At 37.5% G+C, this 12615-nt stretch overlaps 1 protein-coding gene across 1 annotated transcript in view; it reads left to right on the top strand.

Moving 5' to 3' along the window:
• LOC120531777 (fibroblast activation protein, alpha) overlaps positions 1-1537 on the top strand; it is a 95206-nt gene extending 93669 nt beyond the window's left edge. Inside the window, exon 26 of the mRNA XM_039757495.1 lies at positions 960-1537. Coding sequence (XP_039613429.1) covers positions 960-1058 — 99 coding nt within the window. The 3' untranslated portion in view covers positions 1059-1537. The remainder of the gene's footprint in view (positions 1-959) is intronic.
• The last annotated feature ends 11078 nt before the right edge of the window (positions 1538-12615 follow it).

The following is a 12615-nucleotide window of genomic DNA, read 5'->3' as shown; positions in this document are numbered from 1 at the left end:
CAGTAGCTGCGGCGGCATAGTGGGCGGGCAGCGAACCATCGTCCTGCACACAAGCGATAGCTGTGGCCCCAGTGACTATGGACCACGGGTCACCGCTTGCTGCCAGGAGCCACCTGAGGGACACTACACTGAGCGAGCAGCGAAATCGCCACCCCTTGCAGCGGTCGGATGTCTGTAACCTGGGGACTACCTGTATATAAAATCCTAAGCCTAAAAGTGCAACAATTTTGTGCAACCATTTTATGTGACTTTTTTGTTACGCTTTAAATCAGGCTTATTTTAAAACCTACATATATATGTTTGGTATCATTCTTTTCAGAATATATCGAACTTTAATGCAATGTTGTTAGATTTTCAGATTCTTATTCTGTTTTTTAAATTATAAACTAGAAAATATCAAGAACTCATGTCCTGCAGGACGAGACTTTGTGTGAAGAGATTTAACCACGTCTGGGGCTGGAAATAAAAGACAAAGAGTAGGACAGCTGCTGTACAGGCTTTTAAATGTTCGAAGCACCACGCAAGGTGCAGATCACACGGCATTTCAGCAGCAGCAACCAGCAGCTGATTGAGCAAAGAGGAGGTAAAAAAAAAACTGTTTGTTTCCCATTGTTTCGGAGGAGCGACCGCATCTCCTTGGGGTGAGTTCAGCCCCCTTCTTCACAATGCAAGCAGGCAGAGACACAAGGTGGCTGGCGTGTAGCACAGGCCGAGAGGGTTGGTGAGCAAAGCAAGCAGGGGGCAAACCCCTTAGTTTTAAATATTCTAATAACTGTATATTCATATGACAGCTGTGAAACGTTTATGCTCATATTAACTGACCTGTACACAAAATAAGCGTAAGGTTAAGCATAGTATGTGTTTAAGTATATATTGCAGGTCTAAGAAATCATGTAGTTGTTTTCAGAATGATTCCTGCTCTTAACAAATCTTTTTTTGTATTTTTATTCTTATTACAGTGGTACACAGACAAGGATCATGGCCTGGATGGTTCCGCACACAGACATGTCTACATTCATATGAGCCATTTCCTAAAGCAATGTTTTTCATTATCATAGCAAGACCAAACCAAAAATACAATCAATATTAAATTTTACCCAAAATAGTTTTGAATGTGATATATGCAGGCTAAAAACCATGAAAAGTCTATGCTATATTTAATTATGTTTTTTGATGTAATTCAAAATCAAGTTTTTGCATGATATTTCCATAAATTTGTTTTCTTCATTATTTATGTTACCTTTAACTGATTTTTTTTTGTATTTGATACAATACTATTAAAATCATATTTTTCAATAAAAAGGTGTGAGACCTCTCTTACGTTTCAGTAAAAAACTGTTCCATTTGTGAATCAAAGATTAAAGTAATGACTGTTAGATTATTTGTGAACTTGAACATAATGTGTTAATAATATGTTTACCTTTCTGAAAATGTGTACATTAAATCACAAAGTGCTAAAGTGCTGGATAAACTACATTTTTATTTTTATTTTCTATCTTGTTAAATATGTCGATTGAATAAAAAACATGAAAAATAATATTTGATGCACAAGCAGAGTTTTTTTTCACTAGTATCAAATTCCTGTGAATGAGCTCCAGTTAGAGTCGTACCAAGATAGGTGGAATCTGTTAAATTGGTACAGAAGGATTTGGACTGCATACAGGCTTGGGCAGATTTGTGGCAGATGAAATTTAATGTCAGTAAATGTGAAGTATTACAGATAGGAAGTGAAAATGTTAGGTTTGAATACACAATGGGCGGTCGGAAAATCAAAAGTACACCTTAGGAGAAGGATTTAGGAGTCTCAGTGGACTTGACACTATCATCTTCCCGACAGTGTTCAGAAGCTATTAAGAAGGCTAACAGAATGTGAGGTCATATAGCGCCTTGATGTGTGGAGTACAAAGTCCAAGGAGGTTATGCTCAAGCTTTATAACACACTGGTGAGGCCTCATGTGAAGTACTGTGTGCAGTTTTGTCTCAAGGCTACAAAAAGGACATAACAGCACTAGAAAAGGTCCAGAGAAGAGCGACTAGGCTGAGTCCAGGGCTACAGGGGAGTGGAGCCTTTTCAGTTTAAGCAAAAGAAGATTAAAAGGAGACATTATTGAAGTGTTTAAAATTATGAAGGGAATTAGTCCAGTGGATCAAGACTGTGAGTTGAAAATGAGTTCATTAAGACATGGGAACACAGTTGGAAACTTGTTAAGGGTAAATTTTGTACTCACATTAGGAAGTTTGTCTTTACACAGAGAACCATAGACACTTGGAATAAGCTATCAGGCAATTAAAGTTTAAGGGCTGTTTCTGTATCTACTGTATTTATTATTATTCATATTAATGCAACAGTTTTTAGTACTGTGTACACTTTGATGAATAACTGCATAAATAAGTTAGAAAGAATAATGACTCTGGGAGCAGCTACACTCAATGCTTTAAGGACTTTCTGACTCATGGGGGAAAAAGAAAGTGCACAAGACTGAAGAGGGCATTAAATTCGGACTCCTTCACTTACTGCACACTTTAGTGTAAGTTTAATTGGAAATGGATAAATTTGCTATTTTTGGTGATCAGTCTACACTCAATAATTCATAATGACAAAATGAAAACAGGGTTTCAGAAAGGTCTGCAAATTTATTAAAATTCAAATTCAACTTTACTGACTCTGCTCCTTAGAAGGGTCCTCTCTTGATCTGCTCCTACATCACCACAACTGTTGCTTCAAAAGACTGCAATATGCACGTTTGGTTGAAAATGCATTTTGTTCTTTTTGATAACCAAATATGCAGTATATTGTCCATTGCTGTTATATGGTCATAAACTTTATTGTTCTTTTAAAGAAAGTTGCGATCCATAATTTGCACCACCTAGGCAGACACAACTTAGAAGACAGTTGTAAACATTGCAGTTTGAACATGGAGTGGCTGAAGAAATAGGCATTTTAATGTTAACATGTTGTTTAATGAAAACTAAAAGAAAAAGTGAGCTGTTTTTTATAACCTACTATTCTGTATAGACTAAAAAAGATATATGAAGTATTTATCTGCTTTTCAATATTACGGATCAATATTAAAATGAAACGACTAAAATGTATGGACTGACTTCCGGTCCAGAAATACTTTCTGCCTTGTGTCCTATATGTATGGAATTGTGCTGCAAAATCATTCACACCAACACCTCCAAGGACTGCATGTAGTATGTGTGGACAGTAAGCAGATCAAGTGATGAACTGATTATAGTAGGCCCTAGGAAAACATTGTATACAGAAAAATTCTTATTTACAGAGTACTTGTGATACATCTAATTAACCAATGGCATTATGACTGAGATCGTTTGATCTGGAGAATTTCTCTTGTGAAGCTGGGAAATACAATAGTACAATATGCTGTATGCATAAATATCTGCTAGGGTAACGTTCCTAAAGTGTATTAGACAGCAGTAATGGAATTATGTAGCAGTAAAGAGCTTTGAAAAGCTAAACTCTTTGACAAAGTTAGTTTTTGGCTTTACTTAATGTGCTAACATTGTTGTAGAGTTTATCTTTGTAGTCAACTTCTTGTTATTTATTTACTAGAGAATGTTACTGGTACAAAATACTAGAAGGATGAGATGGAACTGTGTGGTACATTAGCATTAAATCTGATGTGGAGTAGTCTCTGATGATGTGAAGTTTCATGTCACCCTAATATGACTTTTACTTCAGTGCAGCACAACACACTTCATGAGGTTGGGAATTACATATTATTTCACATTTTAGGGAGCATCGAGAGTAATGGTAATTGAAATGCCATACCTGAAATAAAGACGGCCTAATTTGGTCCTATGCTGTGATGTCATGTTCATAATTTTTTGATTACCATATATACTCGCAGATAAGTTCTCCCGTGGATAAGTCAGGACTGGATTTTATAATATAACTAGCAAAATACCCACGCTTCGCAGCGGAGAAGTAGTGTGTTAAAGAAGTTATGAAAAAGAAAAGGAAACATTTTAAAAATAACGTAACATGATTGTCAATGTAATTGTTTTGTCACTGCTATGAGTGTTACTGTCATATTTATATATATATACACACACACACTCTCACACACGGAAACACACACACATATAAACATATATACATATCTACATATACACATCTATATATATATATATACACATCTACATATATATACATATATAAACACATATCAACATATATACACATACATATACACACATACATACACACACACATATACATATATAGATATAAACATACATACATACAGATAAATATATATATATATATATATATACACACACATACATATATAAACATATATATACAGATCTACATATATATACATATCCACATATATACACACTGTGGTGATTATTCTTCCCCAAAGAATACAGCACAAACAAAAACAAAGTTTTGGGGACCGTCCCCATATATTGTCGCCCAGACAATAATGAATGTAAGTGATTCAGAGTCTCAAAAATAAAACAGTGAACAGTTTTCTTTAACCAAAATGGCGGCTTTATACAGAAAAGGATTATGGTACAGGAAATGGTTGGCAGGAAGTGGCGTTGAAAACAGGAACCGGAAACAACGTCATTATGATTGGACGGAAGTGAGGTGAATTGATGGAGCCGGAAGTGACGTCATCATGGTTGACTGGAAGTGACGTCGTCGCAGCCATTTTGGAACCCTAAAGTGGAGGATTATTTTTCTTCAGGTTTTCTGTTGATCAAAAGAGATTTGGGTAAGTACCACGTGACAACCCTCTATCTCGCGATGTTTCACTCACCTTTAGGCTCTTTGACTGCCTCCTAATCGCACATGTGTGACAACACATATATATATATATATATACATATCCACATATATTTATATACACATATACAGTATATACATATCTACATATATATATATAAACACACATACATATATATATACTGTACATACATACATACACACACACACACACATATATATATATATATATATATATATATATATATATATACACATATCTACATATTATATATACTGTATATAGCAAAATCCCCGCGCTTCGCAGCGACCTTTGTATACCACGTTATCAGTTCAGCACTCTGGTTGTAATATGACCAAGCTATGCACTGAGCTTACTTTTGAGAATGCAACATATAGTTTTGTCCAGGAGAAAAGCAATGTTGCCTCAAATAAATGGCAACATTTTGTAGGGTCTGTCCCTGAGACTTATTGTCATCGCGAAGCAGAGCCTTACTGGAAATTGGAGGCATTTGAATTGAAATGGGAGATCAGAGGGTATAACGGTGATGTGAGGAAAACATTCAGAGTGTGGCGCTCTGCTGTTTTTTTGTGTAGCTGCCTTCACATAGCATCTCCGCTGCTTTATAAACGAATGCCATATGAGGCCATCATTTCTCCTTGCTTTGTGGTTCTGTACTGTTTTATTGTTCGTTTAATACGATTGCTATAGTTATTGTATTGTGTATCTATTTGAGACTAACTGTACTGTTTAGGTAACCATCTCCTTTATTTAATCCGCGACTTGCACGCTATTTTTTGTTCATTTATTACGATTATAGTTATTTATTGATTCCCTTCTTTAGCTGACTGCTTGCTCATATAAAGTGCTCCGCTGGTTTTTTGTGAAGCAGCCTTTACACAGCTTCTCTGCTGTTTTATAAACGAGCGACATATAAGGCCATCGTTTTCCCTTGCTTCGCCAAGAAAGCTGCCTTTATATTTAATCCACAGGTTCTCCGTTGTTTTATTGTTTGTTTATTACGGTTGTTATAGTTCTCTTTATATAGCACGTTGTCAGTTCAGCAGTCCGGTTGTAATATGACGAAGCTGTGCAAGCGAGCTCTTGAGAATGCAACGTATAGTTGTCCAGAAGAAAAGCAATCTTGCCTGAAATCAATGGCAAACTTTTTGTGGCATCTGCCCCTGAGACTTATTACTTCGCGAAGCAGAGCCTTACTGGAAATTGGAGGCATCTGAATTGAAATGGGGGATCAGAGGGTATAACGGGCATGCGAGGAATAAATTGAGTGTGGAGAAAATCTAGAGACAGCGTGTGTATTAACTTGTGGATTTTTCTGTGAGTATTTGGTGGCAGCGTGACGAAGTTGCTTCCGCAAGACCGCGTTAGCTGTGGAGCTCAGCTCGGAGCATATTCTTTCCCTACCTTGTCAAATGTGTAATGCGTTTTTTGAACAGGTTTGATGCATGGAAGTGATCACTCGTACTGCGTTCAGTCAGTTCACGTGAGCTGCTCTCTTGTGTGATGTTGCGATGTCCACGGCTTCGTTTAATGTTAGCTAAGACCCGGCACTTAAAAGTTTCTCGCTACAGCAATTTTAACTCCGTTACAAAGTGATCCAAAGTCTCGTTTATACCTCGTGACTTCTCATTAAACTTGTATCTCACTAATAAAGTATTCAACGAAGGCATGACAAACGGCAGCGGGAGAGTGCCCATAAACATAATTTAAACTTACGGTTTACACCGTGCTTTGTTTCCGCAGTAGCTGCACTTATGAATAAGCTTGTATGCGTTTTTGTTCAGCGCTCTTTGGGAGCTCTTCCTTCTGTTCTACATACTGCGTTCACAGTCAGTTGATGTCATTACGTGGGAGGCGTGATGATGTGAGACGCAACTCCGCCCCCCACGGCCATCGAGCTAGTCCATTACAGTATATGGAGAAAAATAGGTTCCAGTTATGACCATTACACTTATAATTTCGAAATGAAACCTGCCCAACTTTTGTAAGTAAGCTGGAATGAGCCTGCCAAATTTCAGCCTTCTAACTACACGGGAAGTTGGAGAATTAGTGATGAGTGAGTGAGTCAGTCAGTCAGTCAGTGAGGGCTTTGCCTTTTATTAGTATAGATTTCTGGTATTTTATAATGTTGGTCATATGATAAAGTATAATAAAATAAAAAAAACAAATAAATAAGTCAATGCTATTGGTCCAAGAGATTATGATATGCTAACGCCCACTTGGGAGAGTAACCACAGAGCACACTGCCTTATTTACTATGTGAGTGCGGTGATGTGCTGTATCAGCGTGTGCTTCTAACCCCCCCAAATTGTGCCTACGTGACCACACAGTAATACCTGAACTATTCCGAAGCAACGTTTGCACTCATTTGTGTTTTTTCGTATCTCACACTCTCATACACCTTTATCGTAAGAGCATCCCTTATCTAAGATGGAGCGTTCGATCAGAAGAAAATATGAATTAAACATTGTTTTAGTAGTGAAAGAAATTGGTAACTGTGCTGCTGCAACAAAATTCGATGCGTCTGAGAAACTGATGCGAGATTGGAGGAGGCAAGAAGATGTAAAAAAAATAATTAATTATGATCAATTTTTCAGGTTTCGAGTTATATGTAAATATATACGATATTACAGAGAAAAGCCAAGCAAAATGACACCTTTTATTGGCTAAAAAGATTACAATATGCAAGCTTTTGAGGCAACTCAGGCCCCTTCTTCATGCAAGATGTAATACAGAAACTGAAGTTCCCTATATGGTTGAGAGATATGGACGCTATCCCGTGACCTGAGACGAAGACTTGGACTCCTTTGGTACTGTGTGTCTCCGGAAAATCCTTGGGTACCATTGGTTTGACTTTGTGTCGAATGAGCGGTTGCTCATGGACTCCCGAATGAGGCACATTACCTGCATTGTGAGGGAGCGTCAGTTACAGCACTAGGGCCATGTGGCGCGTTTCCCAGAGGGTGATCCGTCTCGTAAGATCCTCATTGTTGGGGACCCGAGTGGTTGGACCAGTCAAAGGGGTCGCCCGCGTAACACCCGGCTGCGGCAGACAGAGGGTCATTTCCGGAGGGTGGGACTGGACCACGTGTCTGCCTGGGGGGTTGCCAACCAGGATCCCAAGTTATTTCGTCGTATAGTGGGTGTGGAAATGCACTGTACCAGGGCATGCTCCCCAACTTGACTTGACCTGTATTAGTAATAAATTATTTTTATTATGGAAAACAAATGTAGCTAAGAAAGATATGGTTTCTGTAAGAAAGCTACCTCTCAATCATATTATGTCTAATTACTCAATATAGGCCCTGTCTGAAACTCAAAAAAAAAAAGAAAATGTGTCACAAAATTTAGAATGAACCCACATTAATCAGGGTGAAACAAGATGACACCGAGACAAGTAATAACATTAAAAGGGAATGTTCTTACTCATCCATGTCGTAACCTTAACAAAAACGAGTCTTATTCATCCATGTCATCACCTTGTATATCTAAATTTCACTTCATTATTTATTCAAAGTAAGCTTTGGAAAAGTAAATTGCACTTGCTACTGAAAATCAGCATCACTCTGACTCGTGGCGATAAGCCAAAACTGCACTGAGTGCTCACTTACAAGGAAGTCAAGGTAATCTGTATCAATATTAAAAGGTGTTAAATTAGAGCACGCCTCATTCCACAAGACTGCACTGAACATTGATATCCTCATAATAAACACAACTGATTGACTTCAAATCCTGATCATTCCAGTTTTGTCACCGTCATGAAGTAAATGTTCATTCCTGGCAAAGATGGATATAAACATTTATGAGGCAGGTGCTAAGATGACTCAGTGCGCTGAATATGACAGTCTACACTTGCATTTTATATTTTATACATACATATTTGTACATACATGCATATATATGTACACACACACACACACACACAAACATTTTTTCTGGTTTGATATAACAAACTTGAATTAAGCATACATCTTTGACAAGTAAATGAATAAAGACACCTGGATAAGAAACAAAAAACTAAGTTCATTAACTTCAGGCAATTTCAGAAAAATATTAAATACCAAGAACTAAAAAAAGAAATGAATGAAATAAGAAAACAAAATTCCCTATTTCCTAGTTAACAACTCAATATGTTAGAGAAATAAGTTTTATAAGTATTGTTATTTTTAAAAAGAATGGTGCTGTATTTATTTGCAAACATTCAATGATAATCACTGCTCTAAAAATGAATCCATCTGATGGATTATCTTTGTCATAGTGAGAAATATAACAGGGTGAAGGTTATGACTGTATTATGAGCTAGAAAAAATAAGTATATACGTACATAAATTTTTTTAATTGCTGGTGGATTCAAAACTCTGCCCAAAGAAACTAGTTATGAATAAAAACTTAAAAACATGGAATGGAATCAGAACACAAGTGACACTTTCAAATGTCTGCTTTAAAGATGTATACCAAGCCTTGTAATGCACCTATGCACTCAGGACGTTCAGCTTCTCAAGCCTGTGTTGAACTAGCAGTGCTGTATATCAAGCAACCTCCACCTGCTCCTGCACCAAATCGCCTATTCCCTTCATTCTCTCTTTAACTCCTGCAACAAAGACAAAAATGACCAGCCAAACTGATCCAAGCTCCCATTGCATGTTAGCTGTAGCCATTGACTATAGGCTAGACATCAGAGCTAGACGTTAACAGATGAAAGATCAACAAAGCCCTCAAGCATAAGTATATAATACAAAAAATTCATTGTTTTATGCATTATTAAAGAAAAGTAGGATCAAGACTGGACAGCATTTACTAGTTAATTAAAATATGATAACATAATGTGAAATGATGTGAAATACTACAGGAGATTGCCCCCCATGTCAAAGGTGTAGCAGGACCAAATTTATCAACCACAGACTGCTGTGGAGTGGGACAGAAGTTCTTATGCAGTAGGTAGAAGTTAGCGGGACTAAGGTTGGTTCTTTGAAGAAGTTGGCTAAAGCCTTTCAGCACATAGTTTTTCATAGACATCTTCTTCCATGCATGCTCCTCATCATCATGTACAATCAGGACAATAGCCCAGATATGGAAAAGAATGCTTGTGCATTAAGTCTATAGGCTGGACTGCACTGCTTTCACAGCTGGTGGGCAAAACGTTCATGCAGTAATAGGGGTGGGAGATGGAATCAGTCCTCATCAGTTCTTGACTGGACAGCTTTCCTGTGAGAAATGGCAAATCATATCATTTCTACTGGTCAAGAAAAAAAAACTGCCTATAGCCCATCGGTAAATTGTAATCAACTCCCCCAAATTTTTTAAAAACCCTTTAAAGGAAATATCCATTTAATCTTTAAATATCATGTCCATGCCTACGCCTTATGCACTATGATTAAATATGACCGAACTATACTGATTTGTAAAAAATATTAACACTCATTAAAAATAAAACTGGTACCAAGTATTTTATAAACTTTTTGAGACACATTAGTTTAACTAGTTTTATTGCCCTTCAAAGACGGGTGGAAATCTGAGTAGTCAATTTAGACCTCAGAGTTAACATTTGCAGTGCATCATCTATTGGAATGCATTTTGTAACACAGGCAGGAATAAAATGCATTGCATTTATTATTCCAACAAATGCGGCATCACAAACATGCAATACTTTCAAATGTGTGTAATGCATTACACCTTAATGGAAGGTGTAATTCTGGTGGCTTTTAAAGGGTCTGTGAAGAGGAAATGATATAATGAATGATGTCTGAAAAAATTTAAGACAAGAATCAGGACAAAATGACATAATATAATAATTACGCGGGTTTCAAGAAAGTCTGTTTTGCATTATATATAGAACAGAATGAATTAAAATCACTTTATACGGAGGAGACATTGCACTGATGATTTATAGCCAGGTATGAGGACTGCTTGCATCTCTCAGACTGACACAGATAACCTGACTACAGACCCATATTGTTTTGAAAAACTCATCACAAACTTCAAAGGACTTTGTTGGACAGTTATCTTATCCAAAGATCTTGACCATACATTCTTCTCTCTCTTGTTAAATTAATCTTAGCCTGAATGAACCTATTAATTTTTTACATTTAAAGATCTACCAATGTTGTTTTTTGTCTTAGTGTATGAATATAAACACAGGGAACTTCAGTTTCTGTATTACATCTTGCCTGAAGAAGGGGCCTGAGTTGCCTCGAAAGCTTGCATATTGCAATCTTTTTAGTTAGCCAATAAAAGGTGTCATTTTGCTTGACTTTTCTCTGAGAGAATTAACAAAACCCAACCAAAATTCTTTAAGTCTGCAACCAACAAATGCTGCATCACAAACATGCAATACTTTCAAATGTGTGTAATGCATCAAGTGATGCACCATCTGTTAGAATGGCAAATGCAATGCATTTGATTGCTGCAAATGTTTGTAATGCGCCATCTGCTTGAATGGTAGAGACACAGCAACTGGACGGACACACAGACACGTATCTCTTTATTAAGGAGGATACAGTGGTGTGAAAAACTATTTGCCCCCTTCCTGATTTCTTATTCTTTTGCATGTTTGTCACACAAAATGTTTCTGATCATTAAACACATTTAACCATTAGTCAAATATAACACAAGTAAACACAAAATGCAGTTTTTAAATGATGGTTTTTATTATTTAGGGAGAAAAAAAAATCCAAACCTACATGGCCCTGTGTGAAAAAGTAATTGTCCCCTGAACCTAATAACTGGTTGGGCCACCCTTAGCAGCAATAACTGCAATCAAGCGTTTGCGATAAGTTACAATGAGTCTTTTACAGCGCTCTGGAGGAATTTTGGCCCACTCATCTTTGCAGAATTGTTGTAATTCAGCTTTATTTGAGGGTTTTCTAGCATGAACCGCCTTTTTAAGGTTATGCCATAGCATCTCAATTGGATTCAGGTCAGGACTTTGACTAGGCCACTCCAAAGTCTTTATTTTATTTTTCTTCAGCCATTCAGAGGTGGATTTGCTGGTGTGTTTTGGGTCATTGTCCTGTTGCAGCACCCAAGATCGCTTCAGCTTGAGTTGACGAACAGATGGCCGGACATTCTCCTTCAGGATTTTTGGTAGACAGTAGAATTCATGGTTCCATCTATCACAGCAAGCCTTCCAGGTCCTGAAGCAGCAAAACAACCCCAGACCATCACACTACCACCACCATATTTTACTGTTGGTATGATGTTCTTTTTCTGAAATGCTCTGTTCCTTTTACGCCAGATGTAACGGGACATTTGCCTTCCAAAAAGTTCAACTTTTGTCTCATCAGTCCACAAGATATTTTCCCAAAAGTCTTGGCAATCATTGAGATGTTTCTTAGCAAAATTGAGATGAGCCCTAATGTTCTTTTTGCTTAACAGTGGATTGCGTCTTGGAAATCTGCCATGCAGGCCGTTTTTGCCCAGTCTCTTTTTTATGGTGGAGCCGTGAACACTGACCTTAATTGAGGCAAGTGAGGCCTGCAGTTCTTTAGACGTTGTCCTGGGGTCTTTTGTGACCACTCAGATGAGTCGTCTCTGCGCTCTTGGGGTAATTTTGGTCGGCCGGCCACTCCTGGGAAGGTTCACCACTGTTCCATGTTTTTGCCATTTGTGGATAATGGCTCTCACTGTGGTTCGCTGGAGTCCCAAAGCTTTAGAAATGGCTTTATAACCTTTACCAGATTGATAGATCTCAATTACTTCTGTTCTCATTTGTTCCTGAATTTCTTTGGATCTCGGTATTATGTGTAGCTTTTGAGGTGCTTTTGGTCTACTTCTCTGTGTCAGGCAGCTCCTATTTAAGTGATTTCTTGATTGAAACAGGTGTGGCAGTAATCAG

This window comes from Polypterus senegalus, chromosome 6, assembly GCF_016835505.1.
Source record: "Polypterus senegalus isolate Bchr_013 chromosome 6, ASM1683550v1, whole genome shotgun sequence".
NCBI lineage: Eukaryota > Metazoa > Chordata > Cladistia > Polypteriformes > Polypteridae > Polypterus > Polypterus senegalus.
The sequence above is the reverse complement of the archived record's forward strand: the minus strand, read 5'-3'. Positions and strand labels throughout refer to the sequence as shown.